Here is a 16,301-nt window from a genome sequence, read left to right as displayed (position 1 = left end):
TCATCAAAGGTTAGTGCTGCATTTAGCTGTGGTTTTTGTTTTTGTGACATATATGCTTGCTTTGAAAATGGCTGTGTGATTATTTTTGGGAGGGTACTCTCCTGACAATCTAATGTTTTGCTTTCGCTGTGAAGCCTTTTTGAAATCGGACAGTGTGGTTAGATTAACGAGAGTCTTATCTTTAAAATTGTGTAAAATAGTCATATGTTTGAGAAATTGAAGTTATAGCATTTTTTAGGTGTTTGTATTTCGCGCCACGCTATACTATACTAATACCTAGGATAGGATAAAGTAATCCTTCTAACCCCCCCCCCCCCTTAAAAGATTTAGATGCACTATTGTAAAGTGGTTTTTCCACTGGATATCATAAGGTGAATGCACCAATTTGTAAGTCGCTCTGGATAAGAGTGTCTGCTAAATGACTTAATGAATGTAATGTACTATTGGATATTGGTGAGGCGTTCCGCTAGCGGAACGTCTGTCCCTAACAGGTTTGATGAAGGGCAGACATATATGTAATAATATTCGACTAGTATTGGACTTGATAGACTACAATGAGCACATTATGGAATATAGCTTTATTTTATTTGTAGACTTTTACTAGGCATTTGATACAGTTGAACATTATTTTCTTTTTGAGACGCTTCGATTTTTTGGGGGTTTTGGTCAATATTTTCCAAATGTAATTAAGACACTTTACAATAATAGTAACAGCTCTGTTAAATTATCCCATGGAACTTCACAAAGATTTGACGTGGAATTAAACAAGGATGCCCAATTTCTCCTTTCTTATTTTTATTGGTCACACAAGTTATGGCACTTCATATAAATAAGGATAGTTTTAGGCGTATTCAGATACAAGACAAAGAGATAAAATGTTCACAATTGGCAAACGACACCACAATTTTTTTGAAAGATCATAATGAAGTCAAGAAAATTATTGAGTGTATTAATGCCTTCACACATGTATCAGGTTTATCTCTGAATATTAGGAAATGTGAATTATTTGCGTTGAAAAGATGTGACTTAAACTCAGTATGTAATATCCCTGTAAAAGATGTGATCACATATCTTGGTATTACAGTTAGCAAAGATCAGAAAGAAAGGGCCAACTTAAATTTCTCTCCTATTGTAGAGAACATTGGAAAGAGATTTAACTCCTGGTTATTAAGAGATCTTTATCTGGACGTGTACTTTTATCAAAATCTGAAGGTCTGTCCTGATTAGTTTATACCTCCCTTGCCTTGGATGTTCCTCTGTCAGTAACTAAAATGGTTGATACGAAATTGTTTAACTTCATATGGAGGAATAAACCACATTATTTAAGAAAAGCGGTAATATGTAGCACCCAAAGTGAGGGAGGGTTGAATGCTCTGGATTTTAAAACCTCTAATATAATATTTAAAATTAAATGGATGCAAAACTATTTAAGAAATAAGGATTGCATCTGGAATATCATCCCTAATTTAATATTCCAACAAATTGGTGGTCTAGAATTCTTACTCAAATGCAACTTTGATATGGGTAAAATCCCTATTATGCGTGCTAACTTTCATAAACAATTACTTCTAACTTGGAACCTCATGTACAAACACAATTTTTCCCCTCATAGGTATACAATCTGGAATAATGAAGACATAAAATACAAAAACAAGTCTTTGTTTTTCCAGAACTGGTTTGACAACAACATTATTTGGGTTAAACAATTACCGAACAATGATGGACAACTATATGATTATTCAGAATTTATTAGAACACACAATGTTACATTCACTCCTGAGGAGTATCACATTGTTGTTAGAGCTGTCCCTAAAGGTGCTATTCTTCTTTTAGGAGAATATAACAATACTCCCAAGTGCAACTGTTGAGGATTTTGTAGCCTCAATACAATTAGAAGGAATTGACATTTTAAACTATAAATGTAATAACATGTATATAAGGAAACTATGCCAATATGTTACTATTCCCTCTGCTAAAATGTACTGGAATACAGCCCTAGGACAAGTGAACTGGAACAAAGTTTCATTGTTATCTGGTAAATATTGTATATCTAATAAGGTGAAAGAAGTATCATACAAACTCATTAATGGAATCTACCCTGTTATTATACCCTCTACCTTTATTATACACAGATTTAAAATAGCTATTGATAACAAATGTGTATTTTGTGATTGTGACCCAGAGACTCTTGACCATTTATTTTGGGACTGCTCTTATGTCAGAAGATTTTGGTGTGAGTTAGAAGATTTTATTTTAAAAAGAAACAACTATTAATGTTAATTTGAAAGACGCTGATATTATGTTTTATTTTGAACCAAATGATATGGACCCTGATTTAACTTTTCAATGTTAATTTGTTTATCTTTCATGGAAGATTCTTTGTCCATAAAATGAAGTGGGCAGAGAACAAACCCCTTTTCACATGATTTAAGATGGAATTGAAATATTATTTTGAAATGATCAGTAAATGTAAAAGCAATACGCACCATAAAAGTATTTAACAAATTGAAAATGAATCTTGATATGTAATACCCCTGTCTGTTAGGTTTTGTACTCTTGTTTGTATATTTCTGTTTTTTTTTTGTATTTGTTGTGTTCATAATAAAAAAAAATAAGCCTTGACCTGTCTGGTCCACATATATTTCTCTGTCCTCAGTTTGATTGATGTCCTCAATCTGTATTTTTGCCTTGTAACTGATTGCTTCTAGAAAGAGAGAAGGAACAACACATGATGAAGATAAGCTGGCTACTACTTTAAAGGTCTCTGTGACAAACAGATGCATATCTGTATTTCTGAGCCATGTTGCTAACTATAGTGATGTCCTCTCTCTCGCTTCACTCCCCATCCCAGCTGCTAGAGTTAACCTCATTGCTCAGCCCACACTGAGAAACCTCTTCATCACATATGCAGACAACATGGCTATTTTATTCAGCACAGCTGTTGTCTCTGTCCTGCCACCTCCTCTTCACTGTTAGAACAGGTGGTGCTGCCAAACACCAGCAATTAGGATGTCCCACTACAATTAAGCCTCTGTAAATAATCACTCCACTAGATTCCTCTTTCTTATCGGAAAGCGTTTTAATGTGGCTGGCTGTGTGAAAGAGATGGCTACTGTCATGGTCAGCGACGATTTTGAATGGTATTTATCATTTTTGTGCATTAGATTGCACAGCAAACTATATTTAATTGTGGCTAAACCTCCTCTCACCCAGTATATCATAATTATGAATGAATTTGTAAATCCTTGAATGAGTGCATGCCACAAACCGTTGTACAGAAATAACAGGTTTGCTATGTACCAACATGTGCAGTACCTACATTGTAATTTTACTGTACTGATGTAATTAGATAATATTAGGGACACTTATTGTATAGTGAAACCACTATTTGTATAGGAAAAATGTTCATCATTGAATGTATGTATTTTTATGAGTATCTTATTACTACTTGCTGTTTTGAATTACAATGGTTTTTGTAAAGTGTGTAAACACTTCAAGCTGTGGCTTTATTACAATAAACACCATTAGGACCTATCAAAGGACCTGGCAGGTAACGCAGGACAGAGTCCTCTCTTCACAGGGATTCAGACTAATGAGATTCTGTCACCAGCTCTGAATGGTGAGGAAACACCATTTAAGCCTTCTGTTGGAATGGAATGTCTATCTATAGACAGACTCCTGTTTAATAACCACTTATCACCGTATCCCACGTCAGCTATACGCTTCCAGGATACGAGATCACAGATTAAAGGCTCAAACATTGCTTTACATTTGGATAATTGCTTCTCTAAATGTCTTGTTTGTGATAGACAAACATAATCCCACCCAATTACCTCCCTGATGCTTGGCTTCAGTGCCTCCATTCAGATGCCATTTCTGTTCCTTGTTCCATTCTGTTTGCTTGACACTCATCTGGTACTTGTCCTTTTTGTATTTTCCTTCTCCAGAACGTGTACTACACAAACTCACATCAGCTTCACCTGGGGGTCCTGAGCCCCACCATCGATGACGATGACAACAAGTGCCTGGTGGATGTGAACAACCGGCCGCGGCTCCTGGAGTGCAGCTATGCCACAGCCAAGCGCATGAAGCTCGCCTGGCTGTTTACTCAGGTAAAGGCTACTCCTGTCTTCTCCTACCATTCCTATCCTAAATGGATTAAACTAATGGACAATGATACTTATGCTTCTACTTCGTTTATACACTGCCTTCGGAAAGTATTCACAAGTATTTCCACATTTTGTTACTTTACAGCCTTATTGTAAAATTTATGAAATAGTTTTTTCCCCCTCATCAATCTACACACAATACCTCATAATGACAAAGCAAAACAGGTTTTAAGAATTTATTGCAAATTGATTAAAATTAAAATGGAAATATCACATTTACATAAGTATTCAGACCCTTTACTCATTACTTTGTTGAAGCACCTATGGCAGCGATTACAGCATCAAGTCTTCTTGGGTATGACGCTACAAGCTTGGCACACCTGTATTTGGAGTTTCTCCCATTCTTCTCTGCAGATCCTCTTAAGCTCTGTCAGGTTGGATGGGGAGTGTCACTGAGCAGCTTTTTTCAGGTCTCTCCAGAGATGTTCGATCGGGTTCAAGTCCGAGCTCTGGCTGGGCCGCTCAAGGATATTCAGAGACATGTCCCGAAGCCACTCCTGCGTTGTCTTGTCTGTGTGCTTATGGTCGATGTCCTGTTGGAAGGTGAACCTTCACCCCCAGTCTGAGGTCCTGAGCGCTCTGGAGCAGGTTTTCATCACGTATCTCTCTGTACTTAGCTCTATTCATCTTTCCCTCGATTCTGACTAGTCTCCCAGTCCTTGCCACTGAAAAACATCCCACAGCATGATGCTGCCACCACCATGCTTCCCTGTAGGGATGGTGCTAGGTTTCCTCCAGACGTGACGCTTGGCATTCAGGCCAGAGTTCAATCTTGGTTTCATCAGACCAGAGAATCTTGTTTCTCATGGTCTGAGTCTTTAGGTGCCTTTTGGCAAACTCCAAGCTGGCTGTCATGTGCCTTTTTACTGAGGAGTGGCTTCTGTCTGGCCACTACCATAAGGGCCTGATTGGTGGAGTGCTGCAGAGATGGTTGTCCGTCTGGAAGGTTCTCCACTCTCCACAGAGGAACTTTAGAGCTCTGTCAGAGTGGCCAGCGGATTCTTGGTCACCTCGCTGACCAAGGCCCTTCTCCTATTGCTCAGTTTGGCCAGGCGACCAGTTCTAAGAAAAATGTTGGTGGTTCCAAACTTCTTCCATTTTTGAAGAATGATGGAGGCCACTGTGTTCTTTGGGACCTTCAATGCTGCAGAAATGTTTTGGTACCCTTCCCCAGATCTGTGCCTTGACACAATCCTGTCTCGTAGCACTACAGACAATTCCAAAGACCTCATGGCTTGGTTTTTGCTCTGACATGCACTGTTAAGTGAGGGACCTTATATAGACAGGTGCTTGCCTTTCCAAATAATGTCAATTGAATTTACCACAGGTGGATTCCAATCAAGTTGTAGAAACATGTCAAGGATGATCAATAAGAAACTGACTGTTAGAACTGTTAAGGCTCCGTGGATTGAGGAATTGAAAAACTGTATGGTTGAAAAAGATGGTGCAAAAAGAGTGGCTAATAAGTCTGGCTGCACATCTGACTGGCTTACTTACTGCAAATTGAGAAGGTATGTGACTAAACTCAACAAAAAGAGGAAGAAACTTTATTATGAAGCCAAGATCAATGATATTAAGAATGATGGAAAAAATACTTTGGAATACTTTAAATTAAATTATGGGCAGAAAGACATTCAACTCCATCTTTCATTGAAATCGATGGCTTATTCATCACAAAACCATTTCTTTTTGGCAATTATTTGTATGATTATTTCATTGGCAAAGTGGGCAAACTTAGGCAGGAAATGCCCACGACAAACACTGAGCAATTATGTTAATGTGTAAAAAAACAAATAATGAAAGAAAAGCAGTGCAAGTTTGAATTTTGTAAAGTTAGTGTGGGAGAGATGCAAAAATTATTGTTAATGATCAATAATAACAAACTTCCTGGCATTGATAACTTAGATGGAAAGCTACTGAGGATGGTAGCTGACTCTCTAGCCACTCCTATCTGTCATATTTTAAATCTGAGCACAGAGGAAAGTCTTTGTCCTCAGGCCTGGAGGGAAGCCAAAGTAATTCTGCTACCCAAGAGTGGTAAGCAGCCTTTAATGGTTCTAACAGCAGACTGCCAGCTCTTAGGAAACTGTTGGTTGAAAGAAATTGATAATAAGAAGATTGGGGGAGCTGTACTATTAGATTTCAGTGCAGCCTTTGATATTATTGACCATAACCTGTTGTTGAGAAAACATGTGTTATGGCTTTTCAACCTATGCCATATCGTGGATTCAGAGCTATCTACAGTATCTAATAGAACTCAAAGGGTTTTCTTTAATGGAAGCATCTCTAATGTCACACATGTAAAGTGTAGTGTACCGCATGGCAGCTCTCTAGGCCCTCTATTCTTTTCTATTTTTACCAATGACCTGCCACTGGCGTTAAACAAAGCATGTGTGTCCATATATGCTGATGATTCAACCATATACGCATCAGCAACCACAGCCAATGAAGTCACTGAAACCCTTAACAAAGAGTTGCAGTCTCAGTTTCTGAGAATTTGTATTTATTTAATCCATTTTAGAATAAGGCATGTACATGCTATATAAATTTCACGGACACCGTATATTTTACCATGGTAATCTTTTTATTTTATTTGTGTTTATTTGTTTTTAGTACCACCCTTCAGCTACCGTCAACCCAGCACAAATATTTATTTGGATCAATAACTTTAGTTAGATTAGGAAGGGAATGAAAACAAAAGTAATTAAATAATGACGACATATCTTTGATCAGTAACTGTAATACTATTACTCAAATTGGAACAGTACTCTATATTACTTGTTAGAGCAAAAAGTAATACTACTGTAAAGCGTTACTTTGTAACGTGTTACCTCCAACACTCGTCACTAGCAAAGTTACAAATGTGGTAGATGAACCAGGCTAATAAGACACTGCATTGGGCTGTTGAGCATTTCAAGAGGAGCAGATGTGAAGAGATTGGCCTGTTAATGGGTTAAAAGTGTGGTTCACCGGCCTGCATTCAAGTGGCCTTGATTCTCATTACGGAGTGTTGCCAAAAAGCGTCAGCGCCATATGAAAAGCCATCGTAGGTCATTGAACCCGGTCTCATTTAAACACGTTAGGCGGAGAAAAATGAACATCGCCTAACGATTCTTCCTGTTCTCCACTGCATACGCTGGCATTACATCTCACTCTAATTAGGCCTAATGTCACCCTCATGATCACACTGAAAATGTACTTCTTTGGCCTTTTGTAATGTTGAGAGCATCACCATTAGGTGTACTTCAAGGTTCAAATAAGGGCCCCTCATTTTTAATAGTGAGAGGAAAGTTTACATTCAAAGACAGTCAAATGAGTAACGCGTTATCGTGGTAGGAACATCTGGATAAATGATTAATACAGTAGGAGGACTTGAAAAGAAAAAAGCGTCATTAAACTTTATAGAAATATTTGAAGGTGCAATATTTAACTTTGAGCAACCTGACAGACACATCAGGGATGCAACTGCGTGCGTCCTTAGCCAATTCCAAGGTGCATATTGAAGCTGTTAGAAGAACTGTAATTTACTTTTCCTCAGCCAACAAAATGAGTAGGCCTAACGAACAGCAAAAGCACTAGCCTATGTCAATCTACTATCCGCCATAGTACAAAAGTTGATATATTCTATGTGATAAAATAAATATTCCAAACATAGACTGGGACAGTTGTGGGATGCAAAAGATCTCAAAATAATGCAACCACTAGCATCCCCCCCAGAAATGTACGCGATGTAGATGACACAACAGATGAGAACGTTTAGCTTTAAATGTTGATCATCTAGTAGGCTATTTCTTCACATAAGTGCAGCAATGCGCACATGGCAGTAGGCTGTAAGCTCGAATGTTCCATTAGCGGAAAACACCATTATCAAAAGTGATGACAAATGCGATTATGCATGTAATGCTTTTATTATAACGGTGCATTTTTATGGTGAAAATGATCTTCCCCAAACTTAAAACTCACGGGATGCTCATGTATGCCAGTTAGGATCTACACCCTTGTAAAGCGGATTCTGCTTAATTTTAGGAAGATATTTGGCCACTTTAGTTGTGATACAAAACTTATTAAAACATATAGACCTTATGGGCTAGGCTACATGAGGTGTGCAACTATGATTAGAAAAAGTCTTATGCTGGGCATAATTTTTTAATATTTTTTACCTTTATTTAACTAGGCAAGTCAGTTAAGAACAAATTCTTATTTTCAATGACGGGCCTAGGAACAGTGGGTTAACTGGCTTGTTCAGGGGCAGAAAGACAGATATTTTTTTTTTTTACCTTGTCAGCTCGGGGATTCCAACCTTTCGGTTACTAGTCCAGCGCTCTAACCACTAGGTCTGCAGCCAGACTTATTTGCCATTCCTTTTGCCTCATCCCTCTCAACCATACAACCCTGTGGATTGATGAGGAATTTACATATGGTAAGTTTTTACAGTCATTTTGTTAATGGGTGCATGTTTATTAGTAACTGGAATAAGCAATTTCATAAGTACATCAACAACATGCTGTAGGAATCACTACAGAACTTCTTGTATGACCTCTTATACATGATAAAAGGCCCAGCCTTTGGAACTTTGGTTTCCTAGATAAGTCTACTACACTGCTCAAAAAAATAAAAGGAACACTTAAACAACACAATGTAACTCCAAGTCAATCACACTTCTGTGAAATCAAACTGTCAACCATACCATATTTAAATTCCTCATCAATCCACAGGGTTGTAAGTTTTTAGTCATTTTATTTTTTTACAGTCATTCACTCAACCTACCCTGGGTTTCTCCTAATGCAAGACAATGCTAGACCTCATGTGGCTGGAGTGTGTCAGCAGTTCCTGCAAGAGGAAGGCATTGATGCCATGGACTGGCCCGCCCTTTCCCCAGACCTGAATCCAATTAAGCACATCTGGGACATCATGACTCGCTCCATCCACCAACGCCACGTTGCACCACAGACTGTCCAGGAGTTGGCGGGTGCTTTAGTCCAGGTCTGGGAGGAGATCCCTCAGGAGACCATCCGCCACCTCATCAGGAGCATGCCCAGGGGTTGTAGGGAGGTCATACAGGCATGTGGAGGCCACACACACTACTGAGCCTCATTTTGACTTGTTTTAATGACATTACATCAAAGTTGGATCAGCCTGTAGTGTGGTTTTCCACTTTAATTTTGAGTGTGACTCCAAATCCAGACCTCCATGGGTTGATAAATTGGATTTCCATTGATTTATTTTTGTGTGATTTTGTTGTCAGCACATTCAACTATGTAAAGAAAAAAGTATTTATTAAGATTATTTCATTCATTCAGATCTAGGATGTGTTATTTTAGTGTTCCCTTTATTTTTTTGAGCAGTGTATATCCGATGGATTTTGATACTGCTTTCAACCAAATTTCTGCAGCATTAATACATATATATGGTTTCATTCCTGTGCTCTTTGTAAATACCCTGGTAGGTTGAGTGATAACCTGAGCCAGGTTGCAGGCACTGGTTACATTTTGAAGCATTTTCTTGAGTGGGCAGCTTGATGAAAGCCAGTCAATATCTAAATCGCCCAGAAAATATACCGGTCTGTTGATATCACATACATTATCAAGCATTTCACACATGTTATCCAGATACTGACTGTTAGCACTTGGTGGTCTATAGCAGCTTCTGTCAATAATGGGCTTTAGATGAGGCAGATAAAGCTGTAGCCATCTCTAAGCTTTACAGGAACACCTCCACCATTGGCATTTATGTCTTTTCTGTTATAACCATGTACATTGGTTGGTCCTTTTAAAAGTTGCAGCGTACTGCGGCGCAGCTTGCATGGTGCCGCAGAATTCTATGACATGTTATTTAAGTGTGAACCACTGGTGCCATTAATGCTAGTTTGACCACCAGGGGCATCTTTGAGAAGCATTTAATAGCCTTCAATAGTGGCTGTACAAGAGAATACAAAAAATAAAAATGTAAGAACATATTATATTGGACGGATTTTAAGAAATTTTGCTTAATTAATTTGATTAATATTATGGTGTTTCTATTCCAAGAAAAATGAAAAACCCTCTGGGTTTCTGTTAGGATGGAAAGGAAAATATGGCACTGTGCAATGTGAGGGTCGGGGGTAGGCTACAGTACTTGGCAATTTAGCTAAAGAATCCCCGTGGCACGCGGGAGACCAGGGTTCAATTCCTAGGTGGGGAGGAAGGAGTAGGCTGTCCTTGTAAATAAGAATTTGTTCTTAACTGACTTGCCTAGTTAAATAAAGGTTACACTAAGAGCATAACATTTCAACATCCTAATTGTATAATTGTAGTCTAACCAATAGCCAAACAGAGATTTAGTCAAAATAAAAATCTAATTGATTTATCAAGACCAGTCCCCATGCTTGACTCAGAGCAGCACGAAACAGTGCTAAAATAGTTGTAGGCTAATGCGTCTAACTTCAGTATGCTCTTTAAATTAATAAGACCTACACCACTTTTAGCAGCACATTACTCAACACTAGTGAGACTCATGTCGCCTACGGTAGGCCTACAGTATATCAAAAACTATGTTGTTACTCTCCGCCAATAATTACATATAGAGGAATGGAGGATTCTAAATTAAAACCAAAAGCCGCCTCATGGGTCTCCGGGTGACGGCCGGCATGGGTATCTGTAGCAACGCATTTTGCATTGCGATGCGGTGACTTAGACAGCTGCGCCACTGAGGAGGCCCCATCCACAAAGTATCAAAATATAGAGAGGTGTTGGTAAAGGTATATTGTCCTGCTAATAGCTCATAATGGGCTATTATAATACTGTACATAGTGTCCAGGTCAGGATAACCAAAACATTTTATTAAAGACTATCAGAAGAAATGTTGGTACTTATTTATTTTGATCCAAAGCCAGGAATGAGTGAGTCACTTTATATAGGTGCCAGGCTATATGACTGTGCCATCAACTTGATAATATACAATTATATTTTGGAGGTCATTTTGTTTTAAAAAAAAAAACGATTTGTAGTCTGAATAAAGGCCAAAACATTTATTTCTGTTTTTAGAGGGAGAGAAATACTGGGCCAATTGTGCGCCGCCCTATGGGACTCCCAATCACGTCGGATGTGGTCTATCCCCCCCTCCCCCATGGGCTAGGTCGGTCTTCTGTGCGCGGTTCCACTGTATTGCTACCACTTTACCACCAAAGGTATTATCTAAGTGAGTTTCAGAGATCGTACAAATATGAATGTCATCGGTTACTAGCAAATTATTGATTTCATGAACCTTGTTTCTTAACTACAGAATCGGTGTCCCCCCCCGAGACAGTAAGGTAACTAATGTATAGATAGGGTGAAATGAACATTTCCCAGGACATAAATATTGATATGGGCAGAAAGCTTAAATTTTTATTTAACTAAAACAGTAGTATAAGTGAAGAATATGATGCTATTGTTGAGGAAAGTGCAAATTATTAAATGTATTAATAAAAATTAGGAACATTTGTGAGTTGAAAAATTGAAAGATATTTAATGGTTATTGGATCAGTTAAAACTTTGCACATAACTACTGCCAACTAGTGGCAAAATTAATGGTGTGGATTGATGGGAAAAAAGCATGTTATTTTTTATATATCTAATGTGTTATATTCTCCTACATTAATTTCACATTTCCACAAACCTACACGTGTTTATTGTCAACTGCATATCCTTGCTTCAGGTCCTGAGCTACAGGCAGTTAGATTTGGGTATGTCATTTTAGGCAAGAATTTAAAAAAGGGGCGGATCCTTAAGAGGTTTTAAGCTACATATGTTAACGTGGGCTATTTTTAGCACTTTTCTGGGATGCTTGATTATTTCAATTTCTTTACTGGGAAGCTTAGCAGAAAGACATGGTCTTGTTATTTATGTTAGTGCAGGGTGAGCTGCACACAGTGGACTTCCTACTAGGGCACACCGCCTCAGTGCTAACAGTATAACTCTTGCTCATATGCATATGATTACTGCATACAATAGCTGTAGGATCAGCAGAGGCATTCAGGGCAGTTAGAGGGACATAAATTAGGTTACTTACATTGTGTCTACCAACGCCCCTGGGATAATGTGCATTTGTTGACGCATCATGACAACTCAGGGACATAATGGTAAGGATTAACTGAGCTGGGCTTGGATCATTGATAAGTCATTGTCTCAACGCAGCCTTATAATGCTGTGAAAGGATCCAGGAACCCAAATAATTATCTACCAAGCTTTGTTTCCAGAAGGCAACTGAAGAACAGAGAGTGGTTAGTTAGTATTCAACCTATAATCCCATGAATAACTGTCACTGTGGAGTAGTGGACCACCATTCTAAAGTAATGCTGTCGGTGGCTGTTTGATCAAAAGTTGTGGGACTGCCTCTTGGGAGGGCACAAGGACTCCTGCTTTAACATCCAGTGGAAAGCTTAGTGTGTGTTTTTGAAGCCAGAGGTCCTTTATGATGAGAGAGAAGGAGAGAGAGAGATTTTAATCTGAAACGGACAGTCAGGAGCTGAGAATTATTTATAAGGGATCTTTTTGAAATATTGAACTGTGTTTGACCCCGAGGGAAGTGTTGCGTCGTAAATCTATGAGAACCCACATCGATTTTTATCAGCTTCTTATTTTATTGGTCCATTTGATTTGCCCCTTTACAAACACCACTTCAAATCCGGAATAAAACGTGAATTACAGAAATGTTAGGCACAATAACCGAGGCGTGACGCGCACTTGCTGTAAACACATGTTTAATTCAGTTGGGAGGGTGGAGTGAATATTACCAGGAAGATGCCCCTAGGGAGGTGGGACAGGCAACGCGGAGTGTGAGCTCTTCTGTCAGGTTAGAGTGCTTGTCCATACTACAGCACACTGAGCCAGGCCTCACATGCCAGAGCAGCTTAGCTGGAGACAAGTCAGCAAGGATACTCAGCTATACATAATAATTTATTACCACAGCTGCTCCAGCCTCCGTCTACCCTACACAGACGGTTCAAAAACAGATGTTTTTAGAAGAATGTGTTGTTGTTACCTATATTCATATCCAATGCTTTCTGCTGAGAACTCATACTGATATAATACTGCCAAATAAATACCCATTAAATGTCTAACACATCCACCATTTCCATTTTTGAACATTGGGTACCTTCTGTGACTGATCCAGTGCATGGAATTGAAAATGATCAATCCTATCTAAAAAGTTTCCCACTTTCTGTTGTAATGTAAAATAAATCGCTATTTCATTAAAAACAGTGTGTGGACAATATTGACACTTGTGACTTTGGGGAAGTTTTGATTCTACTTTCAAACCAGCAGCAGGTAATACACAGTGTGAACGCTCCCTGATGTGCCTTTACAGAATCAGAGCACGGGTCACATAGGCCTCACAGCCAGCTCTCCCCTGGTACCAGGGGAAGAGCACACTCCTAAGCACACTGCACAAAGGTAAAAATATGTGTGCAGGGTAAACAGTCTGCAATAAATCATTCCTATCTGAGTGAAGAGATTAATTATCAAATTAAATTAATTATTTAAGGGCCCTCTGGTATTGGAGTTCAATAGTTCCTGTCTGGGCACAATGGTTTGTAGTGGCATAAATTACGAGATGCACTGCTTAGAGATGAAAATCTAATGTAATTTGTTTGATACTTACAGCAATATGCAATCATTGGACTGTTTTGCATTTGATCAATTGTTAAAAGGGGCTAACCCAGTGTTTCCCAAACTCGGTCCCCGGGGACCCCAAGGGGTGCACATTTTTGCCCTAGCACTACACAGCTGATTCAGATGAATCAACTAATCATCAAGATTGAATTATTTGAATCAGCTGTGTAGTGCTAGGACAAAAAACGAAATATGCACCCCTTGGGGTCCCGAGGACCGAGTTTGGGAAACTGTGGGTTAACCGTTGTGAACTTGCCTTATGTTTTGCAGATGACAACTTGATCATCATTGGGTTATTTATAGAAACCCTACCAAAACACATTGAAAAAAGACAAAGAAACAGTATACTATAGTATTCTAGTAAGATGATCACAACAAAACTCTACTTTCAATGCTAAAATCTGTTTTATTTGGTATCTCATTAAGAAACCTTTAGCGGATCAATCTTTTCACATTCAAGTTGAAAACACTTAGCCAACGTTAGCATCGCTACTAGTGAAACAATGGGAGTGGTAGGGTCCATGGCAGGATGCTTCAATAATCATGCCCAATGTCACTTCAAACCAAATGTTATAGCAACCAAAACACCATCATAAGTTGCACATACAGAATATTAGAGGGTATTATACGAATTCTGGTATTTATATAACATTTTCCGTAGAATAACCATTTTTGGGAGAATACACACCAATACAATCTTTGACGAGCTATATCTCTGCAGATGATCTGATAAACACAGCTCAAGAACAGTTTTAAAGCTAGGGATAACCAACCAAGACGATGTCATAGTAGGTGGAATCAACCAAGTAGCAAACTAGCCTGATTGCCTTGGACAGAAATGAAGCACAGAGCAGGATGGATGAAGCTAAGAGGGGTTACTTTGCTGAGAAAATAATTGAGAACAAAAATGACCCTAAAAAGCTTTGGAAATCATTTAAGGAACTAGGCTGTGGTAGTACTACCAAAAACAAACTAAACAGTATTGGACTGAACATCAGGGGGGAGATGGTATATGAAAAAGTAGAGGTTGTCAATGAATTCAACTCTTTTATTTTTATTTTGTTATGTTGCCAGCAAGCTGGTTAGCAAGCTGCCCACCGGTTCTGGTTTGTATGGAAGCAACCAAGTCCAGAAGTATTATGTAGTGTTAGGGGTTCAGCCAAACTCTCTTTCTTTTGCAAAGGTAGCAACAGTCAAACTAGTCAGTATGCTGGCAGAGCTTAAATGCTCCAAAGCCACAGGTTTCTTATAGATTCTGCTGAGCAAATTGGCCCTTGTATTACACATATCGTTAATCTCTCTCTTGAACAAGGTACCTTTCCCAGGGACATGAAACAAGCTAAGGGGATAACGTTTGACCCTGGGAATTATAGGCCTGTATCTATCCTCTGTGTAATATCAAAGATCCTGGAGAGAGTTGTACATGAGAAAATGCATGAATATGTTAACAAACAGGGTCTGATGTATGATTTTCAGTCGGGTTTTAGAAAAACTACTACACTGATTCATGTCTACTTTACTTGACTGACTTCATCAGGAAAAGATTGATGAGGGAAATCTCTGTGGAATGGTACTGCTTGACCTACAGAAGGCCTTTGATACAGTTAACCACTGTCTCCTAATCTCCAAACTGGAGGCAATGGGGTTAAGCAGTATCCCTCTAGGCTGGGTAAAGTCCTATTTATCAGGAAGGGAGCAAGTAGTAGAGGTTAATGGTTCACTGTCTCAGGCAGAACCAATGAGTTGTGGCGTTCCGCAGGGGACCGTGCTTGGGCCTCTGCTGTTTTTATTGTATATTAACCATATGAAAGATGCTTGTTCTTGCCGTCTTTGTCTTTATGCGGATGACTCTACACTTCTGGTGTCTCACAAAAGTAAAACTATGTTGGGGAGCATACTTAGCACAGAGCTTACTAACATTAGCAAATGGCTTGGAGATAATAAGTTATCTCTGCACTTAGGGAAAACTGAAGCAATTATTTTTGGATCCAGACCTAAATTGAGTAGGTCCTCTGAAATCAGTGTGGAGTTAAGGGGAGAGGTGCTGACTACTAAAACTTCTGTTACCTACTTGGGATGTATCCTTGATGGAAGCTTGGGAGGTGTGAGCATAGCCAATAAAGTGCTAGGGAAGGTTAATGTCAGGACTACGTTTTTGGCTAGAAAGTCCAAACTGCTTGATAAGGACCCCATGAATGTGCTAGCTACTGCCCTCATTCAATGCCATTTTGACTATGCTAGTACTTTCTGGTTTGGGGGCTTATCTAAACGTATGAAGGGGAAGGTCCAGATATCCCAGAATAAGCTGATCAGGGTAGTATTGAAGGTGAGTTCACGTACTCACATAGGCAGGAGCTTGTTTCAGAAACTAAACTGGCTGCCTGTTGAGGCTTGGGTGTCCCAGATTAGACTAGGTTTGGTTTACAGGAGTATTTATGGTCCTGCGCCCGATATCTAACAGATTACTTTCCTCGTGTTAGGGATGCACACAATCATAGCA

The 16,301-nt window shown here is 39.0% G+C and overlaps 1 protein-coding gene across 1 annotated transcript in view; it reads left to right on the top strand.

Annotated features, from left to right (window-relative positions):
* Positions 1-16,301, top strand: part of LOC106573212 (polypeptide N-acetylgalactosaminyltransferase 18) — a 97,752-nt gene that overhangs the window by 61,364 nt on the left and 20,087 nt on the right. The window contains exon 10 of the mRNA XM_014148041.1: positions 3,948-4,112. Within this exon, the coding sequence (XP_014003516.1) occupies positions 3,948-4,112 (165 nt within the window). The remainder of the gene's footprint in view (positions 1-3,947; positions 4,113-16,301) is intronic.

The sequence above is a fragment of the Salmo salar genome, chromosome ssa16, assembly GCF_905237065.1.
Source record: "Salmo salar chromosome ssa16, Ssal_v3.1, whole genome shotgun sequence".
Lineage (NCBI taxonomy): Eukaryota > Metazoa > Chordata > Actinopteri > Salmoniformes > Salmonidae > Salmo > Salmo salar.
The sequence above is the reverse complement of the archived record's forward strand: the minus strand, read 5'-3'. Positions and strand labels throughout refer to the sequence as shown.